A 13,087-nucleotide genomic window follows, 5' to 3' on the forward strand; every position below is an offset into this window, starting at 1 on the left:
AGGTTTTGACCACATTCGTATTCAGCATACCGAAAAGCATCTATCCTGATATTCTACAGAAAATCCAGTTTTTGAAAAAATTTAAGAAAAATCCAAATATTTTGCTCAGATTTTCAACTTCTTCAGATTTTAATGAGAATCTGGGTATAGATGTTACTTTACATGTTGATTAAGGATTTCAGGTCAAAATACAGAATTTCGCATTATTAATGCCTTTAATTACTAAGATTAATAATAAAATTAATATGCTAATTACTTAATTGATTACACGAACTTTTGGGTTTTGAAAACAGATTCGCATTCAGCATACCGAAAAGCATCTATCCTCATATTCTCAAGAAAATCCATTTTTTGAAAAAAATTCAAGAAAAATCCAAGGCTATAGCCTTACTAAATGTTTTGCTCAGATTTTCAACTTTTTCAGATTTTAATGAAAACTTGGGTATAAATGTTATTTTAAATGCTGATTAAGGATTTCCGGTCAAATGACAGTATTTCTCATTTCTAATGCCTTTAATTATTTCTATGATTAATTAGAATAAAATTAATATGCTTAATTAATTACACGATTAACCTGACGAATTTTTGGGTTTTGAACTCAGATTCGTATTCAGCATACCGAAAAGAATCTATCCTGAAATTCTCAAGAAAATCCATTTTTTGACAAAAATCAAGAAAAATGTAAGGCTATAGCCTTACCAAATATTTTGCTCAGATTTTCAACTTCTTCAGATTTTAGTGAAAACCTGGGTATAGATGTTACTTTACATGCTGATTAAGGATTTCTAGGTCAAATGACAGAATTTCGCATTATTAATGCCTTTAATTACCACTTAGATTAATTATAAAATTAATATGCTAGTTGCTCGACTAATTACACGAATTTTTGGATTTTGACCACAGATTCGTGTTCAGCATACCGAAAAGCATCTATCCTGAAATTCTCAAGAAAATCCATTTTTTGACAAAAATCATGAAAAATCTATGGCTATAGACTTACCAAATATTTTGCTCAGATTTTCAACTTCTTCAGACTTTAGTGAAAATCTGGGTACAGATGTTATTTTACTTGCTGATTAAGGATTTCTAGTCAAATGACAGAATTTCGCATTATTAATGCCTTTAATTACCACTTAGATTAATTATAAAATCAATAAGCTAGTTGCTCGACTAATTACATGAATTTTTAGGTTTTGACCACACATTCGTATTCAGCATACCGAAAAGCATCTATCCTGATATTCTCAAGAAAATCCATTTTTTGAAAAAATTTAAGAAAAATCAAAGGCTATAGCCTTACCAAATATTTTGCTCAGATTTTCAACTTCTTCAGATTTTAATGAGAATCTGGGTATAGATGTTACTTTACATGTTGATTATGGATTTCAGGTCAAATTACAGAATTTCGCATTTTTAATGCCTTTAATTATTTCTATGATTAATTAGAATAAAATTAATATGCTTAATTAATTACACGATTAACCTGACGAATTTTTGGGTTTTGAACTCAGATTCGTATTCAGCATACCGAAAAGAATCTATCCTGAAATTCTCAAGAAAATCCATTTTTTGACAAAAATCAAGAAAAATCTAAGGCTATAGCCTTACCAAATATTTTGCTCAGATTTTCAACTTCTTCAGATTTTAATGAGAATCTGGGTATAGATGTTACTTTACATGTTGATTAAGGATTTCAGGTCAAATGACAGAATTTCGCATTATTAATGCCTTTAATTACTCCTAAGATTAATGATAAAATTAATATGCTAGTTACTCAATTAATTACACGAATTTTTGGATTTTGACCACAGATTCGTATTCAGCATACCGAAAAGAATCTATCCTGAAATTCTCAAGAAAATCCATTTTTTGACAAAAATCATGAAAAATCTAAGGCTATAGCCTTACCAAATATTTTGCTCAGATTTTCAACTTCTTCAGACTTTAGTGAAAACCTGGGTACAGATGTTATTTTACATGCTGATTAAGGATTTCTAGTCAAATGACAGAATTTCGCATTATTAATGCCTTTAATTACCACTTAGATTAATTATAAAATCAATAAGCTAATTGCTCGACTAATTACATGAATTTTTAGGTTTTGACCACACATTCGTATTCAGCATACCGAAAAGCATCTATCCTGATATTCTCAAGAAAATCCATTTTTTGAAAAAATTTAAGAAAAATCCAAGGCTATAATAGCCTTACCAAATATTTTGCTCAGATTTTCAACTTCTTCAGATTTTAATGAGAATCTGGGTATAGATGTTATTTTACATGTTGATTAAGGATTTCAGGTCAAAATACAGAATTTCGCATTATTAATGCCTTTAATTACTCCTAAGATTAATAATGAAATTAATATGCTAATTACTTAATTAATTACACGAAGTTTTGGGTTTTGAAAACAGATTCGCATTCAGCATACCGAAAAGCATCTATCCTGAAATTTTCAAGAAAATCCATCTTTGACAAAAATCAAGAAAAATCTAATATTTTGCTCATATTTTCAACTTTTTCAGATTTTAATGAAAACTTGGGTATAAATGTTATTTTAAATGCTGATTAAGGATTTCCGGTCAAATGACAGTATTTCGCATTTCTAATGCCTTTAATCATTTCTATGATTAATTAGAATAAAATTAATATGCTTAATTAATTACACGATTAACCTGACGAATTTTTGGGTTTTGAACTCAGATTCGTATTCAGCATACCGAAAAGAATCTATCCTGAAATTCTCAAGAAAATCCATTTTTTGACAAAAATCAAGAAAAATCTAAGGCTATAGCCTTACCAAATATTTTGCTCAGATTTTCAAGTTCTTCAGACTTTAGTGAAAACCTGGGTACAGATGTTATTTTACATGCTGATTAAGGATTTCTAGTCAAATGACAGAATTTCGCATTATTAATGCCTTTAATTACCACTTATATTAATTATAAAATCAATAAGCTAACTGCTCGACTAATTACATGAATTTTTAGGTTTTGACCACACATTCGTATTCAGCATACCGAAAAGCATCTATCCTGAAATTCTCAAGAAAATCCATTTTTTTGAAAAAATTCAAGAAAAATCCAAATATTTTGCTCAGATTTTCAACTTCTTCAGATTTTAATGAGAATCTGGGTATAGATGTTATTTTACATGTTGATTAAGGATTTCAGGTCAAATGACAGAATTTCGCATTATTAATGCCTTTAATTACTCCTAAGATTAATGATAAAATTAATATGCTAGTTACTCAATTAATTACACGAATTTTTGGATTTTGACCAAAGATTCGTATTCAGCATACCGAAAAGCATCTATCCTGAAATTCTCAAGAAAATCCATCTTTGACAAAAATCAAGAAAAATCTAAGGCTATAGCCTTACCAAATATTTTGCTCAGATTTTCAACTTTTTCAGATTTTAATGAAATATATATATATATATATATATATATATATATATATATATATATATATATATATATATATATATATATATATATATATATATACTTATTTATTTATTATTTCATCTTACTTTGTCGCTGTCCCCCGCGTTAGCGAGGTAGCGCAAGGAAACAGACGAAAGATTGGCCCAACCCACCCACATACACATGTATATACATACACGTCCATACACGCACATATACATACTTATACATCTCAACGTATACATATATATACACACACAGACATATACATATATACACATGTACATTATTCATACTGTCTGCCTTTATTCATTCCCATCGCCACCTCGCCACACATGATATAATATATATATGTATAGACGTATACATATATACACATATACACATTCATACTTGCTTGCCTTCATCCATTCCTGGCGCAACCCCACCACACAGGAAACACGATCAAGTATAATAAATAAATATAACATATATATATATATATATATATATATATATATATATATATATATATATATATATATATATATATATATATATATATATATATATACATATAAAACAAGGCCTTCTAATCTATACTAATCTCCCAGGTGCTTCTCCTCTCGCCCTTACAGACGGGGACCCAGCGGTGGCTCTAGAAGTACGCCCACCACCTCCGCCTCCGCCGCCGGCTAAGCCTTCGTCGCCGTGGTCCCCAGGAGGCGGCGGAAGCAAGGACGGGACTGGCCAGTCAGCTGGCGACGGAGGCATCGTAGTCATGATGAGTCAGAGGCACATGGACGCCCCGAGGCGAGACCCACACAGCGCTGTCCCCTCCACCAGCGTCATACTGGGTGCGTCTTGAGGCACAAGGCCAGTGGGAGGGGTAAGGGAGTAACGGTGCGGTGTGAGGAGGTGACGGCAAGGGATGGTGGTTGTCTGAATGGTGGTGGTGGTGGTGACGGTGAGGGATGGTGGTTGTCTGAATGGTGGTGGTGGTGGTGACGGTGAGGGATGGTGGTTGTCTGAATGGTGGTGGTGGTGGTTGTGGTGAGGGATGGTGGTTGTCTGAATGGTGGTGGTGGTGGTTGTGGTGGTGGTGACGGTGAGGGATGGTGGTTGTCTGAATGGTGGTGGTGGTGACGGGGGCTTGTGTGTGTGTGTGTGTGTGTGTGTGTGTGTGTGTGTGTGTGTGTGTGTGTGTGTGTGTGATAAATAATATATACTGAATGGGGAGGGAGTTCTACACTCGTGGGAACCCATTTCTTGAACTGTATCTACCATTATACAACTACCTTAACCTCTTTTATGCTGTCCACATTCACTACATCATAACTCAGTTTATGCCATGTATCCACTCCTCTAAAACTTAAAAAAAAAGATTACTTCTATACATTTCTTCTTACACCTCTCTCGCTCAGTTCCACAGCACGGCGCACACGTTAATCTATGGCATAAATTCCCACATGGGTTTCTTCGAGAGGCGTGAACTTGTAACAGGTTATCTCTGCGTGTTGCAGGAGCTGTGTGTGGCGTGGTTGGCTTCCTTATCATCAACGTGACGGTGGTGATGGCGGTGAGGCAGTACTCCCACAGGAGGGCGCGAAGACGGCGGCTCCTCGAACTACAGTGAGTGTCTGTGTGTGTGTGATCACCATTTGTGTGTGAGGGGAAGAAGAGATTTCTTACACTCGTGCTGCCCTTTCAGTCATTATATATATATATATATATATATATATATATATATATATATATATATATATATATATATATATATTATTATTATTATTCATTTTTTATTATACTTTGTCGCTGTCTCCCGCGTTTGCGAGGTAGCGCAAGGAAACAGACGAAAGAAATGGCCCAACCCCCCCCATACACATGTATATACATACGTCCACACACGCAAATATACATACCTACACAGCTTTCCATGGTTTACCCCAGACGCTTCACATGCCTTGATTCAATCCACTGACAGCACGTCAGCCCCGGTATACCACATCGCTCCAATTCACTCTATTCCTTGCCCTCCTTTCACCCTCCTGCATGTTCAGGCCCCGATCACACAAAATCTTTTTCACTCCATCTTTCCACCTCCAATTTGGTCTCCCTCTTCTCCTTGTTCCCTCCACCTCCGACATATATATATATATATATATATATATATATATATATATATATATATATATATATATAGTACCATATACAATGCCTCCTTCTTCCCTCGATTAGTTTAGCTGTGAGATACCACTCCTTCGTTTGTCTTTCCTTCTCCCCATAACTTTTCTCCCACTGAGAATCAGGTTCACAAACACCTTCGGAGCCCTGATTAATTTCTTTCTAATCCTATTACTCTTTCCTTTCACCCGATATGGCCCCTGATTGAAGCGTGTTTTCCCCGTACCGTATCGGTCACTGTGAAGAAAAAAAGGACACACACACACACACACACACACACACACACACACACCAGCCTAAGCTAATTACCCATTTATCGAGCAGCCCCGAAGGAGGATGAACAGCTGGAGTTGGGAGTGTCATATATATGTCAGAAGTGGAGGTAACATGAAGAAGGGGGAGACTGATAATGAAATGGAAGGATGGAGTGAAAGATACTTTGAATTACTGATACCTGGACATGCAGGAGGGTGAGAGGCGTGCAAGGATAGAGCAAAATGAAACGAGGTGATATGCAGAGGGCGACGTGCTGTCAGGGGAAACTATGGAAAGGTTTGTCAGGCTTTGCAGTGGATAGAAAGGAGCTCTGCTTCCTGTAGAATATACATGACAGTTTGAGAATGAATGTAAGAAAATGAGGCCGTTAATCGTCTTTTCTCGGCGCTACCATGATACATGGGAAACAGCGAATAAGCATGATAAAGTCTTGCACCAAGAGGACTTGTGTGGCTTACGTTGGCTGCGTAATCGATCTCTCTTACTGAGCTTCTGTACCCCACTCTCCCTCCATCCCTCCCTCTCTCTTTCTCTCTACTCCTCGCCTTCCTCTCCCTTTCCCTCTCTTTATCGCGTCTTCCCCCCCCGCAAGCGTGTCTCTCCTCTCGACCTGTCTCCCTCCTCGTCTTTCCCTGTCCCCTCTTCTTCCCTTCTCTTTCTTTCCCTCTCCTTCCTATCTCTCATTTATACTTGAGGGGACACAGACAGATACACATGTATCCATAATTATTTTACTTTTTGCAAAACTCTTTTCTTTTCTCTCTCATTCGCCTCAAAACTCACCACTGCGTCATCGTCACGGACCCCACAGTCCACCATCTCCTTAACCCTCTCATCCATACCATCCTCGTCACCCCATCATCATCTCATCTATTGCCCGTCTTATTACACCAAAAGCGTTGATAGTCAAGACACGACTCTGTTACTCACTGGTGAAGGGATCTGGGTGGCGTGTGTATTGATTAGGTTTTATCAAAGGCCTGATGCTGCTCTTCATGTATCTACTACCATCTACTTCTGCTGATGGTCTACCTACTGTTTTTGGTCTACCTCTCATCACCTCCTGCTTCTTCTGGTCCACCTGCTATCATCTACCTCTGCTTCTAGTCTAACCTTCCACAAACTACGTTTGTTCTATCATCACCTACTGCTTTTGGTCTACCTACTAGCATCTACTTCTGGCTTGTCTACCACAAACCTGTTGCTTCTGGTCTACGGACTACAACCCACTGCTTCTGATCTACCTGCTACCATCTACTTCTCTTAGCGATGCTTTCGCTCCTATTGACTGCTACTTGTTTAGATCATCATTAGTAGCAGCTATTACCAATTACTACAGCTACTAAAACAGCAACACCGACGAATACTCGGCAAGTTGCTGCCTCACATGATTACTGTGTGGCCGTTGGCATCTCAAGGGTAGGCCGTTTTGATAACTACGTCCTTCCCTACACCTCAAAGCTTTGGAACACTCTACCTTCTCATGTCTTTCCCAATAACTAAAACCTGGCAAAGTTTAAAAGACATTTTTTTTCTCACTTCAAAAATCGTAAATACTTTCACTTGTCTCTTCTATTTTCATTTCGTAATCCTTTCTATATTTCAATCAAGGCCCGGTCTTGATGTGGACTTGTGTCCGTGGCTGGAGCCTCCAACATAAGAAACATTCCGTGTTCTCATTTCCAGTATAATTCTTACTACAGTCATCACCTCTGACCGTTTTCTTCTCTCCCTGTACAGGCTAGAACAACATGGGGGTTATCTTTACAACTTCGAACAACTGATGGCAGACTACAACCAACAGATCAACGCAGGAAACTCTTAGAAGATAATCTACAAGACTCTGGGAGACATATATGAATCATCTTAGTCGCTGTGAAATGCTCTGAGACTTTTTGAACCTTTGTGGAACGTTTCGAGACTTTATGAACCTTTGTGAAACGTTGCAAAACTTTATGACTCTTTGTGTAACGTTTCGAGAATTTTTAAACCTTTGTGAAACGTTTCGAGACTCTGTAAACTTTTGTGAAACGTTTAGAGACCTTGCAAAGCTCTGGAAAGCGTTTCGAAACAATTTTGTAAAGCTTCGTAAACGTTTTCGGATTTGTGAAGCTATGTGAAAAATTCTGAGGCAACGTGAAGGTTTGTGAATGAAAAGTTTTGGTACCTGTGAAGTTTTGTGAAATGTTTTGAGGCAAAGTGAAGCTTTCTGAAACGTTTTGAGACATTATGAAGCTTTTGGAAAATGTTTAAAGACATTGTGAAACCCTGATGCCTTGTGGATCAGTACGATTATGCAAGACTCTATAGTGATTTGTTAAGGCTCCATGAGCTCTATGACTCTTTGAAGACTCTACACTCTCTCAAGAGATTCTACAAGAGTTTAAAGGGCTCTGCCAGAATTTCTTTAACACTTTATGGGACGTTTCAATCCTTCGAGAGGTTTTACTGTCAAGGTTATGCCGATGGCTTTTCTGATTTATGTGGTTTGTCCACCAAAAACAAAAGCAAAATCATCTCCTTCAGAATTTACAGAGCTGTGAGGGTCTCTTGTCATTCCTGCAGCGTCAAGTTACGTCAGGAAGTGAGAATGGCTTCGAGTGCGTTCTCAAATGTTTGATCTTGAGTGCGTTCTCAGGGGGAGATCTTGCGAGTGCGCTGCCATGAGCATTTATCACAAAGCATTCTCCTGCACTCCTCAGGTTGTGCTCTGAGTGCGTTCTCGGAGGCATGTGGTGTCGTGAGTGTGTGTTAACTTTCTCAGGGGGCATGGTGAACGCTTTTGAGAGCGTTCTCATAATCGCGTTTGAAAAGACATATGAAGAAGAAAAAAAAATTGTGAATTTTTATCAGAAGTCTTCAGAAGTTTCATCTCATAATACCAATAAAATGATTCCTACGAACCTTAGCAGAAATGGTCAGTTCTAAGCTCGTGTGTGTGTGTGTGTGTGTGTGTGTGTGTATGTGTGATTACCAAAACTCACAGTGTGAGACTGGAACAGTGAATCATAGCCCACATAACTCTTTAAGTACAAACTGATATGGAAGAATTCTGTGTATTTACGAAAGTATAAGAAAAGGAAACGTGTAAAGAGGAATTCAATAGATGCAGATAAAAAGAGATGCGTATGGATAACAAGTGTTTGCATGATACACTACAGAATCAAAAAACACAATATGAAAAATACATAATACCTCCTGATGCAAGATGGAAACAATACATATTTTGGGAATAAGAGGAAGAGTCTTAAAGTGTTCTTTCCTTCTGTATTGGTTTAGAACTGGCAACTCAAAGCCTTGGGGGAAAGAAAACACTGGAAATACTACTACCCACGAGAAACACTACCAGAAAACACCTGCTCCACGGAAAACATCGAAAATAATGCAGGGAAAACATACTGGTGGAATGCGATACATCTTACGTGCTCCGCAGCAGGGAGGGTACGGTAAAACAATGCCAAACAGCATGATGGAGATTTTTCCTTCCTTTCCTCTCGATGAAACCGGAAGAGGCGAAGAGGAAACGTGCGATGGTGAAACGTGTGCAAGAAACAAAGGGAGAAACGGAATGGCTCTAATTCGTCAGTTTCAGTCCAGCAGCCGAAAGACATTCATCACGGGGTTGACTCCCGCTCTGGACCCAACTGGCGGTCTGTCTCGTGAACTGTGAACCACGTTAACAAATGGGCGTTGGCGGCCCCAACAGCAGATGGTGGGAGGGTCTTGTCGTTGTCCTGATCAGGTGATCCCTGAGTTGCCATGTACTTCCATTTGGTGTTCATCTCTGCTATGCCTGTGATGTTCTTAAATACTTAGTAAGTGAACTTGTAAAATTCATAATTCATATATGAATCAACCGATATTTTCTGATTAATATTATTGTTCAGGAAAATACTATAATAAAACAACTCCGTCAAAAAAAAAAAGGAAATAAGCAAAATTCTCTTGACGAAGCACAGGATGTGGAACCAATAGCGAGCAAGGGATGCCAAAAATCAGCGAAGAAAAGTCACGAGTTGGAATCTCAAGTACCCTAGGCAATGAATAGAGCGGGAAAAAGATCGTATTTACGACAAACATTCCCTCGCGATTGTGATCAAAATGTACGAACGAAAGTATGACAGACTTGACCTCCAGGGTGGCGGAAAACACAGTACAACGCAAACGAGAAACACACAGACATGGTCTTGTAAAACACCTTGACTAAGTGAGTCTACAGAAATTACAGGATTTGCGTTCAGTGTGTCAAACTGATGAGGTAAAAAATTAATCGTTCAGCGGCATGGAAAATACAAAAGAACACATAGTTGTTACATACATGAGAGATCTTTGGTATACTTCGTATTTTTTATGAAACGGGTATTACAGTGTATTGTTGATGTGACTTTTCCTCCTTCACTTGTGCTATGGTGATGTAAACATGATCCAAACATGCACACAGCTTTCTGAAATAGAAGTGAGGCAGAAAAACAATGTTGGTAAATGTACGAGTGGAGAGGTTGAAGTGTTATGATACCAACCGACTGCAGTCTTGGATGTGAGGATCGCCATTGATGTTGTAACTATCATTTGCAAGTATAAATATCATCAGTGATTACGAGCATCATTGTGGCCGTAGTATAAGGCACAATGGTAGGTAAGTACAGACGACTATGGCGTTTTTGATGGGCATGATCTCTATGGTATGTGTTGGGTGGGATCAACAGAGGACTGAGGCAGGTGGGAGGGAACGCTGGGGAGAGAGGGGTCTTGGGACACTTCTTGGGGACCCCTGGCTTCTCCTACCCTGCCCGACCTCTGGAGATCCACACATGTTGAAGGACACATCTTGATCCTCGATGGATGCTTTCTGAAGACTTCGACGAAAAGATGAAATATAGTTTTAATTTTGGAATATTCAATGACGACTTTTTTTGGGGAGACTTGTATGAAATAATAATGTGTGAGTTTTACATCACGTTCTCCAAGAGGGTCATTCATTTCTCCGGGACCCGGGTTGAAGGAGACGTGGAGGGAGTGTGGTGGTCTTGCGACACAAGTGATGTGGTTATTTGTTATCAGACTGGAGTCTGTGTAAGTGTTCTGCCCGCTTCCAGAGTCTCAGGATCTCTGTACATTGCAAGAACCACTTATCACACGAGAGAGGTCTGCACTCTGGGGTAGTCGTATAGACCCAGGTTACGTGTATGCCTGAGTCCGGCTACGGAGGGGCTGAACCCCGGTCTTGAGAGCAGTTTCCCGTCAGGAAAACGAGTCCCAGACAGAAATAAAAATCGTGTGCAAACTGGAGGACTTTATGGTCGGGCGAACAAACCCACAAGTGTGGACCTGAAGGTTTCCATTCAGGTTCTGTCCTTCCTTAGACTGACATAGTGTTCAGCAGAGCATCTATAATCAAATGATCACCTCTCTTAAGGTCTACTGTCTGACCTCTTGGTGAAGACAAGCCCATACTGCTGCTGCATCCATACCGATGACGCGACTTGACCAGAAATCAAACGAAAAGTAAACACAAGAATATTACTTTTGAAAACAGGTCATCCGAACCGTAAGCATGTTCGGGACATGTCTGTATGACCTCCGGATGACCTGGCACGGTAGAGTACAACCCCGTCTCGTCCACAGATGAACAAGAACAACAAGAACACAGAGCTGCAACCCTTTGACCACGAGAGCCGACTTGACGAACTTCATCTGGTAAGCCACCGTACTCAAAGGGTTAGCTTGGATATTCTAGTGAATACATATATTTTTAGATTTTTGGGATATTTGGTGAATCTCCTTCGTATACATATACATATATATATATAGAGATATATATCGTAGATATGTAAGTCTCACGTGTACTTTTGGTTGACCCGAATGAAAAGGGTCACAAGTGGGGTCAGAGGTCAGGGTCAGGCCATCCCAAGGACGTGGGGGAGGATGTCTCGTGGGAAGTTCTGTCCCCCATCCTCCCAATTTTTGTGCCCAGTTACCCTATTAAGATATCCGATTTCCCCATTATTCCTAATGTCCTATTGATAATAACTATTATTCTTTGTAAGCTCGTGTTTGAATAATCATGCTGTGTGTTGGACTTAGAATGCCCGACATCCTAATCACAATGCCCAGCGACTACTTAAAATGCCTAGTTCCCCTTTCCCCACCCACACACACTTATAAAGTCTGTGTATGTTCCTGCAACTCTTCCCAGAAGGTCCTACTTATAAAGGACTTATCTTTACCTTGCCTATGTCCCCCCCCTCACACACTACTTACTCCAAGTTACTTTTGATTACTTATATCTTTTTTGACTGTCCTTTCCCGAGCATAATCATTCCCGCTTATTTATTTACCTCTCATTCACAGCTGACTGTTGTAAATAATACTTTACGATAGTTCTTGAGTGCCGACAGTTTTTGGCGTCTCTCTCTTTAAGCTACTGTGTGTGTGTGTGTGTGTGTGTCTGGGTATGTCCAGACGCGCGTGCATGATTGCGTGTATGCCTATACTTTCCACACACGCGCGTGTGCAGTACCAGTCATTCTGTGGAACACTCATGTGATAGAAATCATACACACTAGTCAATAATATATATATATATATATATATATATATATATATATATATATATATATATATACTGGGAGTAACACACATATCGACCTTGTGGCAATGTCCGGCCAATCACTTTAAGGGTTTCTTTACTATTGCGTCCTGATTGGTCATTAGTGGTCAATATACTTGACTGCACGACTTTATTGGTTTCTGTTTTTTTTTTTTTATTTCGTTTAATGGTTGGTTCCATTACTTGGGACCTTTTCGGCCACATTTTTACTTCCGTTAAATGTCGTGTATGAATGAATATATATATATATATATATATATATATATATATATATATATATATATATATATATTTTTTTTTTTTTTTTTTTTTTTCAAACTATTCGCCATTTCCCGCGTTAGCAAGGTAGCGTTAAGAACAGAGGACTGGGCCTCTGAGGGAATATCCTCACCTGGCCCCCTTCTCTGTTCCTTCTTTTGGAAAATTAAAAAAAAAAAAAAAAGAGGGGAGGATTTCCAGCCCCCCGCTCCCTCCCCTTTTAGTCACCTTCTACGACACGCAGGGAATACGTGGGAAGTATTCTTTCTCCCCATATATATATATATATATATATATATATATATATATATATATATATATATATCATTGATATTTCTTTTGAAAAATCTC

The 13,087-nt window shown here is 38.6% G+C and overlaps 1 protein-coding gene across 1 annotated transcript in view; it reads left to right on the top strand.

Moving 5' to 3' along the window:
• The window catches only part of LOC139755389 (uncharacterized), an 87,803-nt gene extending 78,022 nt beyond the window's left edge, over positions 1 to 9,781 (top strand). The window contains exons 3-5 of the mRNA XM_071673634.1: positions 4,047 to 4,265; positions 4,932 to 5,040; positions 7,609 to 9,781. Of these exons, the coding sequence (XP_071529735.1) occupies positions 4,047 to 4,265; positions 4,932 to 5,040; positions 7,609 to 7,693 (413 nt within the window). The 3' untranslated portion in view covers positions 7,694 to 9,781. The remainder of the gene's footprint in view (positions 1 to 4,046; positions 4,266 to 4,931; positions 5,041 to 7,608) is intronic.
• The last annotated feature ends 3,306 nt before the right edge of the window (positions 9,782 to 13,087 follow it).

This window comes from Panulirus ornatus, chromosome 19, assembly GCF_036320965.1.
Source record: "Panulirus ornatus isolate Po-2019 chromosome 19, ASM3632096v1, whole genome shotgun sequence".
In the NCBI taxonomy this organism is placed as follows: Eukaryota; Metazoa; Arthropoda; class Malacostraca; order Decapoda; family Palinuridae; genus Panulirus; species Panulirus ornatus.